This window comes from Bombina bombina, chromosome 5 (genome assembly GCF_027579735.1).
Source record: "Bombina bombina isolate aBomBom1 chromosome 5, aBomBom1.pri, whole genome shotgun sequence".
Classification (NCBI taxonomy): Eukaryota; Metazoa; Chordata; class Amphibia; order Anura; family Bombinatoridae; genus Bombina; species Bombina bombina.
Window position 1 is genome coordinate 826679008 of NC_069503.1, and position 14441 is coordinate 826693448.

General features: G+C 38.5%; 1 protein-coding gene across 1 annotated transcript in view; it reads left to right on the forward strand.

Annotated features, from left to right (window-relative positions):
• Positions 1 to 14441, forward strand: part of LPIN2 (lipin 2) — a 245089-nt gene that overhangs the window by 120201 nt on the left and 110447 nt on the right. Inside the window, exon 6 of the mRNA XM_053714954.1 lies at positions 12242 to 12349. Within this exon, the coding sequence (XP_053570929.1) occupies positions 12242 to 12349 (108 nt within the window). The remainder of the gene's footprint in view (positions 1 to 12241; positions 12350 to 14441) is intronic.

The following is a 14441-nucleotide window of genomic DNA, read 5'->3' on the forward strand; positions in this document are numbered from 1 at the left end:
TGTTCCTTTTATTTCTATAAAAATCACTTTTAAAGCTCTTTAAAACGTTACTTCTTTTTACAATACGAACGTTGCATTTCCATACATTGTATTCTGTTTTCAGAGTGTTCTGGGTTCCAGAAAGCAATGCGCACATTGTTAATGTGTTAATAAATTCCTAGTTAAGATCGTTATTTAAATTTTTATTTGCAGTGTAAAATAATTTTTGTTATTCCTTATGTGGCAAACATGTTGTGTTCAATCTAAAAGGATCAGGCGTTACTAATGATGTGACTCTGCTGCGGTTTGTGTTTATATGAACTTATATCTACTAATCATACAAGCGTAACATGGAAAACTTAACGCAGTCTTAAACAAGACAAACAGTACCTATTTGTTCTCAAGGACATAATTACCCAAGCACAAATGCTCATGTTAGGTCTGTAATTTACTGTGTCTGCTGTTTGTATTGTCTTTTGCAACAGTGTTTTATAATACAAAATGTCTTGGGGTGGATAAATCCCATATGTCTGATTTCCATGGCTTGTGAAAATGTCCTTCTGTCACAGATAATTCAGAATATTTTCATTATTAAACTAATAGCACTTGCTATGGGAGCTACCCCTGTAATGGAATTCAATTTGGCCCAAGGAGCCACAATGCAATTCTTTTGCGGGACACAACCAGGTGACCAGTCATTGGCTGAATCCTGCTCAGAGTGTTGAAAAGCATACATAGGGGTAGATTTATCAAAGCCATTCTCCTTTAATTCCGTCCAAAATAGCGCATACGAACTGATCGTCATATTCATCAAAGCACTCTGCGCCTATAATTGCACAAATCTGAAAGAAACTTCTTCGCACTCCGCTTGCATTCGACTAGGCGCACAGGTGCGCTTCTGAGTGCAACAATATACATTAGTAATAGGCGTAATTTAACAGCCCGACCTACAAATACGCCCAGTTTCTTATTTATCATTGCATTGCGCTGATAGGGAACTGAAATTTCGGCTTCAATTGCGTGTTTTATATTTCGCCATACAGACTGAGGCGAACACCATTATAATAAATGCTTTTACATCTTGTGATGCAGTACTTTCTTCTTTTAACTAATTTTTTAAAGGCTCGGCGCCAAGAAGAGACTGTTATTGCCAGAAATTTGCGCTTCCACAGGCGCATATGGGTACCAACAGTTATATATATATATATATATATATATATATATATATATATATATATATTATTATTATTATTATTATTATTATTATTATTATTATTATTATTATTATTATTATTATTATTATTATTATTATTATTATTATTATTATTATTATTATTATTATTATATATATTTATTTTTTTTTGCGATCTTAAATTATCAACATATGGCAAAAACAGCAGAGAAACATTATATAACATAACATTATATAATATAACATAAATATAAGCTAAATCGTTACCTAAAAAACGCTTTTTTAATAATCAAAACATGGCGGCGTAAATAGGGAGTAAATGCTTTTTTCGACCGTCGAAATTTATCATCATTACGCCCAGCTCGCCTAAGCAAAGTTACGTCTATTTTTTTGATGAATTCAGGCGCACATGTGCGCTTCTCCGGAGGCGAGCTGGGGCGCAGTTACAGGCGAAGCGCATACAGAGTTCGCCTAGTCTTTGATAAATCTAGCCCATAGGTAGGCTCAGAAGCAATGATGCACTGCTGGGAGCTAGCTGGTGATTGGTAGCTGTGAAGAAATGTTTCTTGTCATTGGCTCACTAGATGTGCACAGATGACTCACAGTAGTGCATTGCTGCCCTGGAGTTTGGTCTTTTACATCATTTTTTTCTTTATTTGTTTCCACTTTTTTGTCCCTTTTAGAACATTTTACTATCGTACTAGCGTGTCCCTTTAAAATAAAAATATTCTAACATGTAAATAGATTTCAAATGAGCAATTTTTAGCATGTGGTAAAAACACCTATTAGCATATAGCCTGTATATTGGATTCAAACAGAGTGTACAGGAATAAGCCAGAAAAACAAACACATTTTGTGTTCTAAATGAAAAACGGTAGTGAAATTATGCGGGGTAGCACCAGAGGGTGGTATTGTGGCCTCAGGCTTTATAATGGACAGCCCTACATTAAAGGGACATATCAATGTAATAATAAAATAGTAGTTGGAGCATTTTAGTAATTAATATCCAGTGTCTCTCGGTAACTGTGTTAAACCTCTGCAAATGGATTAAAGGAACAGTCCAGTCAAAATTAAACTTTCATGATTCAGATAGAGCATGCAAATGTAAGCAACTTTCTAATTTACTCCTATTTTCAATTTTTCTTTGTTCTTTTGTTGTCTTTATTTGTAAAAGCAAGAATGTAAGCAAAGGAGCCGGCCCATTTTTGGTCTAGTACCTGGGTAGCGCTTTCTGATTGGTGTTTCAACATAGCCACCAATCAGCAAGTGCTACCCAGGTTCTGAACCAAAAATGGGCCGGCTCCCAAGCTTGCATTCAAATAAAGATAGCAAGAGAACAAAGACATTTTGATAATAGGAGTAAATTTGAAAATTGCTTAAAATTGTGTGCTCTATTTAAATCATAAAACAGAATTTATGTTTACCTGATAAATTACTTTCTCCAACGGTGTGTCCGGTCCACGGCGTCATCCTTACTTGTGGGATATTCTCTTCCCCAACAGGAAATGGCAAAGAGCCCAGCAAAGCTGGTCACATGATCCCTCCTAGGCTCCGCCTACCCCAGTCATTCGACCGACGTTAAGGAGGAATATTTGCATAGGAGAAACCATATGATACCATGGTGACTGTAGTTAAAGAAAATAAATTATCAGACCTGATTAAAAAACCAGGGCGGGCCGTGGACCGGACACACCGTTGGAGAAAGTAATTTATCAGGTAAACATAAATTCTGTTTTCTCCAACATAGGTGTGTCCGGTCCACGGCGTCATCCTTACTTGTGGGAACCAATACCAAAGCTTTAGGACACGGATGAAGGGAGGGAGCAAATCAGGTCACCTAAATGGAAGGCACCACGGCTTGCAAAACCCTTCTCCCAAAAAATAGCCTCAGAAGAAGCAAAAGTATCAAACTTGTAAAATTTGGTAAAAGTGTGCAGTGAAGACCAAGTCGCTGCCCTACATATCTGATCAACAGAAGCCTCGTTCTTGAAGGCCCATGTGGAAGCCACAGCCCTAGTGGAATGAGCTGTGATTCTTTCAGGAGGCTGCCGTCCGGCAGTCTCGTAAGCCAATCTGATGATGCTTTTAATCCAAAAAGAGAGAGAGGTAGAAGTTGCTTTTTGACCTCTCCTTTTACCAGAATAAACAACAAACAAGGAAGATGTTTGTCTAAAATCCTTTGTAGCATCTAAATATAATTTTAGAGCGCGAACAACATCCAAATTGTGCAACAAACGTTCCTTCTTCGAAACTGGTTTCGGACACAAAGAAGGCACGACTATCTCCTGGTTAATGTTTTTGTTAGAAACAACTTTTGGAAGAAAACCAGGTTTAGTACGTAAAACCACCTTATCTGCATGGAACACCAGATAAGGAGGAGAACACTGCAGAGCAGATAATTCTGAAACTCTTCTAGCAGAAGAAATTGCAACCAAAAACAAAACTTTCCAAGATAATAACTTAATATCAACGGAATGTAAGGGTTCAAACGGAACCCCCTGAAGAACTGAAAGAACTAAGTTGAGACTCCAAGGAGGAGTCAAAGGTTTGTAAACAGGCTTGATTCTAACCAGAGCCTGAACAAAGGCTTGAACATCTGGCACAGCTGCCAGCTTTTTGTGAAGTAACACAGACAAGGCAGAAATCTGTCCCTTCAAGGAACTTGCAGATAATCCTTTCTCCAATCCTTCTTGAAGAAAGGATAGAATCCTAGGAATCTTTACTTTGTCCCAAGGGAATCCTTTAGATTCACACCAACAGATATATTTTTTCCATATTTTGTGGTAAATTTTTCTAGTTACAGGCTTTCTGGCCTGAACAAGAGTATCAATAACAGAATCTGAGAACCCTCGCTTTGATAAGATCAAGCGTTCAATCTCCAAGCAGTCAGCTGGAGTGGGACCAGATTCGGATGTTCGAACGGACCTTGAACAAGAAGGTCTCGTCTCAAAGGTAGCTTCCATGGTGGAGCCGATGACATATTCACCAGATCTGCATACCAAGTCCTGCGTGGCTACGCAGGAGCTATCAAGATCACCGACGCCCTCTCCTGATTGATCCTGGCTACCAGCCTGGGGATGAGAGGAAACGGCAGGAATACATAAGCTAGTTTGAAGGTCCAAGGTGCTACTAGTGCATCTACTAGAGTCGCCTTGGGATCCCTGGATCTGGACCCGTAGCAAGGAACCTTGAAGTTCTGACGAGAAGCCATCAGATCCATGTCTGGAATGCCCCACAGTTGAGTGATTTGGGCAAAGATTTCCGGATGGAGTTCCCACTCCCCCGGATGCAATGTCTGACGACTCAGAAAATCCGCTTCCCAATTTTCCACTCCTGGGATGTGGATTGCAGACAAGGTGGCAGGAGCGAGTCTCCGCCCATTGAATGATTTTGGTCACTTCTTCCATCGCCAGGGAACTCCTTGTTCCCCCCTGATGGTTGATGTACGCAACAGTCGTCATGTTGTCTGATTGAAAACGTACGAACTTGGCCCTCGCTAGCTGAGGCCAAGCCTTGAGAGCATTGAATATCGCTCTCAGTTCCAGAATATTTATCGGTAGAAGAGATTCTTCCAGAGACCAAAGACCCTGAGCTTTCAGGGATCCCCAGACCGCGCCCCAGCCCATCAGACTGGCGTCGGACGTGACAATGACCCACTCTGGTCTGCGGGAGGTCACCCCTGTGACAGGTTGTCCAGGGACAGCCACCAACGGAGTGAGTCTCTGGTCCTCTGATTTACTTGTATCTTCGGAGACAAGTCTGTATAGTCCCCATTCCACTGACTGAGCATACACAGTTGTAATGGTCTTAGATGAATGCGCGCAAAAGGAACTATGTCCATTGCCGCTACCATCAAACCGATCACTTCCATGCACTGCGCTATGGAAGGAAGAGGAACGGAATGAAGTATCCGACAAGAGTTTAGAAGTTTTGTTTTTCTGGTCTCTGTCAGAAAAATCCTCATTTCTAAGGAGTCTATTATTGTTCCCAAGAAGGGAACTCTTGTCGACGGAGATAGAGAACTCTTTTCCACGTTCACTTTCCATCCGTGAGATCTGAGAAAGGCCAGGACTATGTCCGTGTGAGCCTTTGCTTGAGGAAGGGACGACGCTTGAATCAGAATGTCGTCCAAGTAAGGTACTACAGCAATGCCCCTTGGTCTTAGCACCGCCAGAAGGGACCCTAGTACCTTTGTGAAAATCCTTGGAGCAGTGGCTAATCCGAAAGGAAGCGCCACGAACTGGTAATGCTTGTCCAGGAATGCGAACCTTAGGAACCGATGATGTTCCTTGTGGACAGGAATATGTAGATACGCATCCTTTAAATCCACCGTGGTCAAGAATTGACCTTCCTGGATGGAAGGATAGTTCGAATGGTTTCCATTTTGGACGATGGAACCTTGAGAAACTTGTTTAGGATCTTGAGATCTAAGATTGGTCTGAACGTTCCCTCTTTTTTTGGGAACTACGAACAGATTGGAGTAGAACCCCATCCCTCGTTCTTTTAATGGAACAGGATGAATCACTTCCAGAAGATAACCTTGGGAGACTATTTCTAGCGCCCAAGGATCCAGAACATCTCTTGCCCAAGCCTGAGTGAAGAGAGAGAGTCTGCCCCCCACCAAATCCGGTCCCGGATCGGGGGCCCGCATCTCATGCTGTCTTGGGAGCAGTGGCAGGTTTCTTGGCCTGCTTTCCTTTGTTCCAGCCTTGCATTGGTCTCCAGGCTGGATTGGCTTGAGAAGTATTACCCTCCTGCTTAGAGGACGTAGCACTTGGGGCTGGTCCGTTTCTGCGAAAGGGACGAAAATTAGGTTTATTTTTGGCCGTGAAAGACCTATTCTGAGGAAGGGCGTGGCCCTTGCCCCCAGTGATATCAGAGATAATCTCTTTCAAGTCAGGGCCAAACAGTGTTTTCCCCTTGAAAGGAATGTCAAACAATTTGTTCTTGGAAGACGCATCCGCTGACCAAGATTTTAACCAAAGCGCTCTGCGCGCCACAATAGCAAACCCAGAATTTTTCGCCGCTAACCTAGCCAATTGCAAGGTGGCGTCTAGGGTGAAAGAATTAGCCAATTTAAGAGCACGAATTCTGTCCATAATCTCCTCATAAGAAGAAGAATTACTAATAATCGCCTTTTCTAGCTCATCGAACCAGAAACACGCGGCTGTAGTGACAGGGACAATGCATGCAATTGGTTGTAGAAGGTAACCTTGCTGAACAAACATCTTTTTTTAGCAAACCTTCTAATTTTTTATCCATAGGATCTTGGAAAGCACAACTATCTTCTATGGGTATAGTGGTGCGCTTGTTTAGAGTAGAAACCGCCCCCTCGACCTTGGGGACTGTCTGCCATAAGTCCTTTCTAGGGTCGACTATAGGAAACAATTTTTTAAATATGGGGGGAGGTACGAAAGGTATACCGGGCCTGTCCCATTCTTTATTAACAATGTACGCCACCCGCTTGGGTATAGGAAAAGCTTCGGGGGGCCCCGGGGCCTCTAGGAACTTGTCCATTTTACATAGTGTTTCTGGAATGACCAGATACTCACAATCATCCAAATTGGATAACACCTCCTTAAGCAGAGCGCGGAGATGTTCCGACTTAAATTTAAAAGTAATCACATCAGGTTCAGCTTGTTGAGAAATTTTTCCTGAATCTGAAATTTCTCCCTCAGACAAAACCTCCCTGGCCCCCTCAGACTGGTGTAGGGGCCCTTCAGAAACAATATCATCAGCGTCCTCATGCTCTTCAGTATTTTCTAAAACAGAGCAGTCGCGCTTTCGCTGATAAGTGGGCATATTGGCTAAAATGTTTTTGATAGAATTATCCATTACAGACGTTAATTGTTGCATAGTAAGGAGTATTGGCGCGCTAGATGTACTAGGGGCCTCCTGTATGGGCAAGACTGGTGTAGACGAAGGAGGGGATGATGCAGTACCATGCTTACTCCCCTCACTTGAGGAATCATCTTGGGCATCATTTTTACTAAATTTTTTATGACATAAATCACATCTATTTAAATGAGAAGGAACCTTGGCTTCCCCACAGTCAGAACACAATCTATCTGGTAGTTCAGACATGTTAAACAGGCATAAACTTGATAACAAAGCACAAAAAACGTTTTAAAATAAAACCGTTACTGTCACTTTAAATTTTAAACTGAACACACTTTATTACTGCAATTGCGAAAAAGTATGAAGGAATTGTTCAAAATTCACCAAAATTTCACCACAGTGTCTTAAAGCCTTAAAAGTATTGCACACCAAATTTGGAAGCTTTAACCCTTAAAATAACGGAACCGGAGCCGTTTTTATATTTAACCCCTTTACAGTCCCTGGAATCTGCTTTGCTGAGACCCAACCAAGCCCAAAGGGGAATACGATACCAAATGATGCCTTCAGAAAGACTTTTCTATGTATCAGAGCTCCACACACATGCAGCTGCATGTCATGCTGTTCTCAAAAACAAGTGCGCCATACCGGCGCGAAAATGAGGCTCTGACTATGATTAGGGAAAGCCCCTATAGAATAAGGTGTCTAAAACAGTGCCTGCCGATATTATTTTACAAAAAATACCCAGATTAAATGATTCCTCAAGGCTAAATATGTGTAAATATGATCGATTTAGCCCAGAAAATGTCTACAGTCTTAATAAGCCCTTGTGAAGCCCTTATTTACTGTCTGAATAAAAATGGCTTACCGGATCCCATAGGGAAAATGACAGCTTCCAGCATTACATCGTCTTGTTAGAATGTGTCATACCTCAAGCAGCAAAAGACTGCTCACTGTTCCCCCAACTGAAGTTAATTCCTCTCAACAGTCCTGTGTGGAACAGCCATGGATTTTAGTAACGGTTGCTAAAATCATTTTCCTCATACAAACAGAAATCTTCATCTCTTTTCTGTTTCAGAGTAAATAGTACATACCAGCACTATTTTAAAATAACAAACTCTTGATTGAATAATAAAAACTACAGTTAAACACTAAAAAACTCTAAGCCATCTCCGTGGAGATGTTGCCTGTACAACGGCAAAGAGAATGACTGGGGTAGGCGGAGCCTAGGAGGGATCATGTGACCAGCTTTGCTGGGCTCTTTGCCATTTCCTGTTGGGGAAGAGAATATCCCACAAGTAAGGATGACGCCGTGGACCGGACACACCTATGTTGGAGAAAAGTTTTTTATTTTGACTAGACTATCCCTTTAAACACATAGTTTACTCTTGAGCCACAGTGCATCCTTGAGCATAACACAGCAAGTGAGCCTGTCAGGAGTGGGGCACACATTTATCCACCAATCACAGGCTGTAACCTGCACAGGCTTGCTTTTAATGCACTTGTGTTGGTTATGCTCATCAAAATTGGCCTATTTTATGACTACATTAACATGAGCCTTAGCTTTTAATGGCTGCAAACCTTTTCAGCACATTGCTTCCTCTTGCCATTTTTGGTCATTTGAGCAGCTGTGCAGGAGTCATTTGCAAGTGAAAAGGAGTAGAAAGAGCAGAAAAAAAAGCTTGCAAGATACATTTTGTCTGCCTGAAATATAGCACACACTGCAGATTATAGATCGTTATCACTTTTACCTATGAAACATGCTGCATACACTAAAATGTGCTAGAGTTCTCTAAGGTGTTTTTAATTACCATTTTGAATAGTTGCAAAACTTCTTGTGTATTCCTGATTATTGCTTAAGACCGTAAGGTAAGTGTTTATATTAGACCCTTCGTACCATAAACCATATTCACTTTCCTTCTTTGCAAACCCTTTCCAGTACAGCAAATTTATATTTAAGTCTTATAAAGACCTGATGGGGAAAAAATAATTAAATGTAGAATTGGACAAGTGACTGGGATTTTAAATTTACTCAAAGAGCAAAATTATCCAAAGGTTAATTGCAGACTCAATGAAACTTTACTGAAAGTTAAAAAAAGTGTAACAGGACTTGGGAACTATTATTTCCGGTGATTTGAAACTCGGCAAACAATGTACTAGCGCAGTAGGTAAGGCCAGTAGTAGGTTTTTGGTTGTATAGGAAGAGGTATTGGCAGCAAAAAAAAAAAAAAAAAAAAATGTCATTTTACAGATAACCAGTTAGCTCCCATCTTGAGTATTGTTTGTCGTTCGGGAGGCCATATTTCCAGATCTATATAAATTAAACTGAATCTGTTTATAGGAGGGCTACTAAAATAGTACATGAGCTAAAAATGAAACTTACAAAGATATATATATATTTTCATGGAGAGAGGTGATATTGTCATATTATATTAAGGTCTTAATATTTTTTTTTTTTTTTTTTTTTACAAAAAGAGCAACACCAGAACAAGGGGCTATGATCTCAGGCTGAAGGGTAGTATGAGCAGGAGTAATTTGCAGAATCGCTTCTTTACAGAAAGGGTGGTTGATTCATGGAATAAACTTCCATTAGAGGTTGTAAAGACAAACTGTGGGACTTCAAGAAGGCCTGGGATAAGCATACTGCGAATATCCTATGGTCTACGTAGGGAATATGGGCAGCATATGGTTCTTATCTGCCATCAAAATGTATGTGTTTTATGAAACGAAGACCCTTTTGTGTGCAAAGTATAATTTATTCAGCATTGCTTTTTTGTTAGTAAAAATAACCCTCCTTAATGCAATTTAGTGTATTTATTAACTGCTTTGTGACATAGATTTGGCGTGATCTACTATCTTGTTCTGTAAAAAATACCATCTCTGCAAACAATAAGCCAAGATACTGGACATTTTCCATGTCTTAATTTACCGCATCCTCCATATTGACCTCACAAGCCCATGAGTATATTGGGTTGGCAGGCAGAACGTTGCCAAGTCACCCTGTAAAATAATTACTTCTAACTTTTGGTATGTTCTTTATATCCTACAGGGGTTTCATACAAACATTTTACTTAACTATTTGTCTGTTGTTGATTATAGGATGATGGGCTTATAGATTCCTGCAAGCAAAACCGGTAACTTAGGAAGCATTTTGTATTTTTTCTTTATCTTATAAAGCCTTTGTTTCTTCCTTTACAGAGAAATTACTGAGACGTATAAGTTTTATATTAAAGTAATTTTCAGAGAATTCCTGCGTCATAAATGACGTACATAGACATTAAACACATTCTATGTATGAGTGCGTGCCTAGTAGGACAGATATCATTTGTGTAAAAATATATATTTTAAAAAAAAATCCCAAGATAACGTATAGGTGGTGACACTAGAGAAATGTGTTAGTGTAGCATTGACGGGGTGCGCAGGAGTTGAGGGAGCTGCGATAGAAGGAAGAGGTGGCTGTGAGACAGTGGGCTAAGAAGATAAGCAGGGCGGTGTGTAAAGATGAAGGGGTGAGAGAATAAGGAGGAGGTTGTGAGTAAGAGACGGGTTAAGAAGGGTGTTGTGCAAGAGAGCAATGAAAGGATGAACAAAAGGGCTATTTGTATTGATGTCATAGGTGATGTCACTGTGATGTTATGTAAAGGTCCCAAGGGGGGATTGGGGGAAGTTTAAAGGGACAGTAAAGTCAAAATTAAATGTTCATGATTCAAGCAGCATGCAATTTTAAACAACTTTTACTTCTGTTATCCAATTTGCTTCATTCCCTTGGTATCCTTTGTTGAAGGACCAATGAACACATTGGATGAGCCAATGACAAGAGCCATATATGTGCAACCACCAATCAGAAACTAACTCCCAGTAATGCGTTATTGTCTGTTTCCTTTTCAACAAAAGATACCAAGAGAACAAATCAAATTAGATTATAGAAGTAAATGGAAACATTTTTAAAACGACATGCTCTATCTAAAACATGACAGTTTAATTTTGACTTTTCTGTCCCTTTTACACTGCTACAGTCTGCACAGCCACTGGTTGCATTCTCTAGTGACTCATTTATATCTGTCCCTAATTGTCCTCAGCAGAGAAGGAAACCTAGATTGTACCATGGTGACAACTTTTACTTTATGACACTTAAAGGGACATGATTTCATGATTCAGATAGAGTATACATTTTTAAGCAACTTTCCAATTTTACTTCTATCAATTGTGTTTTGTTCTCTTGGTATCCTTTATTGAATGAGCAACAATGCAATATTGGGAGCTAACTGCAAACAATATTGAAGCCAATGACAAGAGGAATATATGTGAAATCCACCAATCAGCAGCTAGCTCCCATCTCCTGTGTATGCTTTTCAATAAATGATATCAAGAAAATGAAGCAAATCCGATAATAGAAGTAAAATGTAAACTGTTTAAAATTGTGTGCTGTATCTGAATCATGAAGAAAACGTTTGGATTGCATGTCCCTTTAAACACATAGCTAATGTCTAGCTTAGGAACTACAATCCCAATACAGATATAAACCCTTTATCCAAAATGCTTAGGACCGGAAAAGGTTTGGATTTCGGAATTGTTTGGATTTTGGAAAATTTGCATCAGTAAAATAGTTGTTGTTTTAAATAAATATAGACTATTATTCGCATTTTAGAGCACAAACAAAAAAAGACAGTGAAGATTGTGATTTACAAGCTGGGAAAATAGTTATTTTTGATAATTTTGTTTAAAAAAAAAAAATTAAATTGCTTGGATTTCAGAATGTTTGCATCTTTGAATTTCAGAATTGGGAATTTGTAACTGTATTAGACACAGATTCTTCTTGGTCTAAGTACCTAATGAAAATATTTACAGTAGATATAACGGTCATAACTGGTCTTTTTTTTTTTTGTGCCAGACACTCTTCGTTGTGACATTGTATTCAGGCACTAGAGGGATGATATATTGTCCCTTTTTCATTTGTCCTGCTTCCTCATCACAGTAAATTGGAAAGCTTTTTAAAATGTTATGCTCTGAGTCATGAAAAAAAAATGGGTTTCATGTCCCTTTAAATGTTACTTATTTTTTCAAAATTGAAGCAACTGGTATCATTTTTAAAAAATGCATCTGCATATTATTATCACAATCTATCTAGGATTTTTTTTTTTTTAATGCCCCTTTAATATAAGGCACACTTGTAATTACCAGTACGTTGTTGTAGGAGACACACTTGTATTTATTTTTATTTCCTTTTTTGTTAAGGTCATCTTCAAGCACAGCATCAAAAGAAGAGGAGTACAGAGAGACTTTTATCTGCCATTCATCAGACCACTATGCTTTATCTGATGGGGACTGGTCGCCACTTGACAGGTACCCGTTCTAATGCTTGGGATTTTCTGGCAGCTGACTAGGGGTGATTCTAAGGCTATCTTTGGTTGTGCTTAATGCAAGTAATCTGTTTTCAGAAACGTAAATATTGTGAAAGAAATACTGACACATTAACAATCACACATATGCTAAACATCTGCAGTTCATGATAAGCCAATTAACAAAGTGAGAAAATGTAAACATCTCGCCAAATTAACGACAAATTCATTGTTGTGAAATGAACTTATAAAAGTTTAGCTTCAATGTTTAGTGGGAAAGTTATTTTAAAATTTTATAATTATTTTATATATTTTTTTTTTCCTGTGGCAATGCTATGACTTTGCCATAATTATGAACCAGTGTGAGTAATACGATTAACACATTTTAATAATGGATAATTGGTTCTTATTAAAAAAAATTATATTTAATTATGCTAAACGCCCTAGTGTATTTTAATGTTTAAACTGCCTGTTGCTCTGTGCCCCCCATAAAATAGTGTTGGTTTTGTGTTTGTTTTTTTGCTAGTTGTTACACATATTGTACATTTTGGTTAAATTACTTACTGCCTGTACTAGGAAAATTTATTTTTTATGCAGAGTTCATCACTTCTGCAAACATAGCAGCTTAATCATAGGGATTTGAGATGTACTCTGCATGGCAATCAATTTGGGCAAATTTTTTAGTATTATAATAATTTATTAGCGGATAGAAAGATTACAGAAAATAAAAATATTTTGCACTTATTGTTTCCATGCATGATTTTAGATATACAATATCCATATTTCAGTTCTTAAAACCATGCCTTAAAGGAACAGTCAGCACCAGAATTTTTGTTGTTATAAAAGATAGATAATCCCTTTATTACCCATTCCCCAGTTTTGCATAACAAACACAGTTATAATAATACAAATTTTACCTCTGTAATCACCTTGTATTTTAAGCCTCTGCAGACTGCCCACTTATTTCAATTAATTTGAAAGACTTGCATTTTAGCCAATTAATGTTCACTCCTGGGTAAATTCACGTGCCAGAGCTCAATGTTATCTATGTGAAACACATGAACTAATGCCCTCTAGTGGTGAAAAACTGTCAAAATGCATTTAGATTAGAGGCGGCCTTTAAGGTCTAAGAAATTAGCATATGAGCCTCCTAGGTTTAGCTTTCAACTAAGAATACCAAGAGAACAAATCAAAATGGGTGATAAAAGTAAGTTGTAAAGTTGTTTAGTATTACATGCCCTATTTGATTTATGAAAGTTTTATTTGGACTTGACTGTCCCTTTAATCACATTCGTGTAGTTCTAGAATTATTACAAAAACATTAAGCCAACTATAATATTTCTAAACTTTATTTTTCTATCCTCATTTTAACCTTAGATTATCGTATATTTCTTAGGGTACTATACAACAAGTTAATATACGTAAGAGTTAACTTCTCTAAAATAATGATCTGAGGGAAGACTCGCAATTCCTACCAGCACTAATATCAAGACAAAACAAAAGATATACTAAGAAAACCCCTCTCTATCTTATCCCTCCCCTTCTATAACCCCCATCGTTCCCACACTGTTTATGTACGGTTAATCTGTATGTAAATCTCATGTGTAATTGGATAGATGAGAGGAGGGAAAGTAGTGTCAAGGGAATAAGAGAAAAGTAATGAAGTATCTGTATCTTAGTGCAAGGATAATTTCTTACCCTTTTACCAATCTTAGGTCAAAGATCTAAAGTCTGGAAGTATGATATCTATAAGATAACTTCCAATGAACCTCACAAAGTAAATATATCAACAAAAAGGAAGAGAGAAAAAAGTAAAGTAGAGAAAGAAGTGTAACCTCCCTTGTGCTCTCCGGCTCCATCAATTTGGGCTAATTGGCTAGTAATTTGAATTTTCTAAATACTATGAACTCCTGTGTTGGTCTTGTCACCTTCTGTCTTGCTTACCTGCCTGTTATTTGTTCTGAATATTAATTCTTAGACAGGGTGTTATGTTACCCTGGGGTGTCTGAAGGCCTTAACAAGACTCATACATTAGTCAGTACTAGAGGTTAATGGTTAAAATATTTATTACAGCAGACTTTATAGTTCTCTTGAAA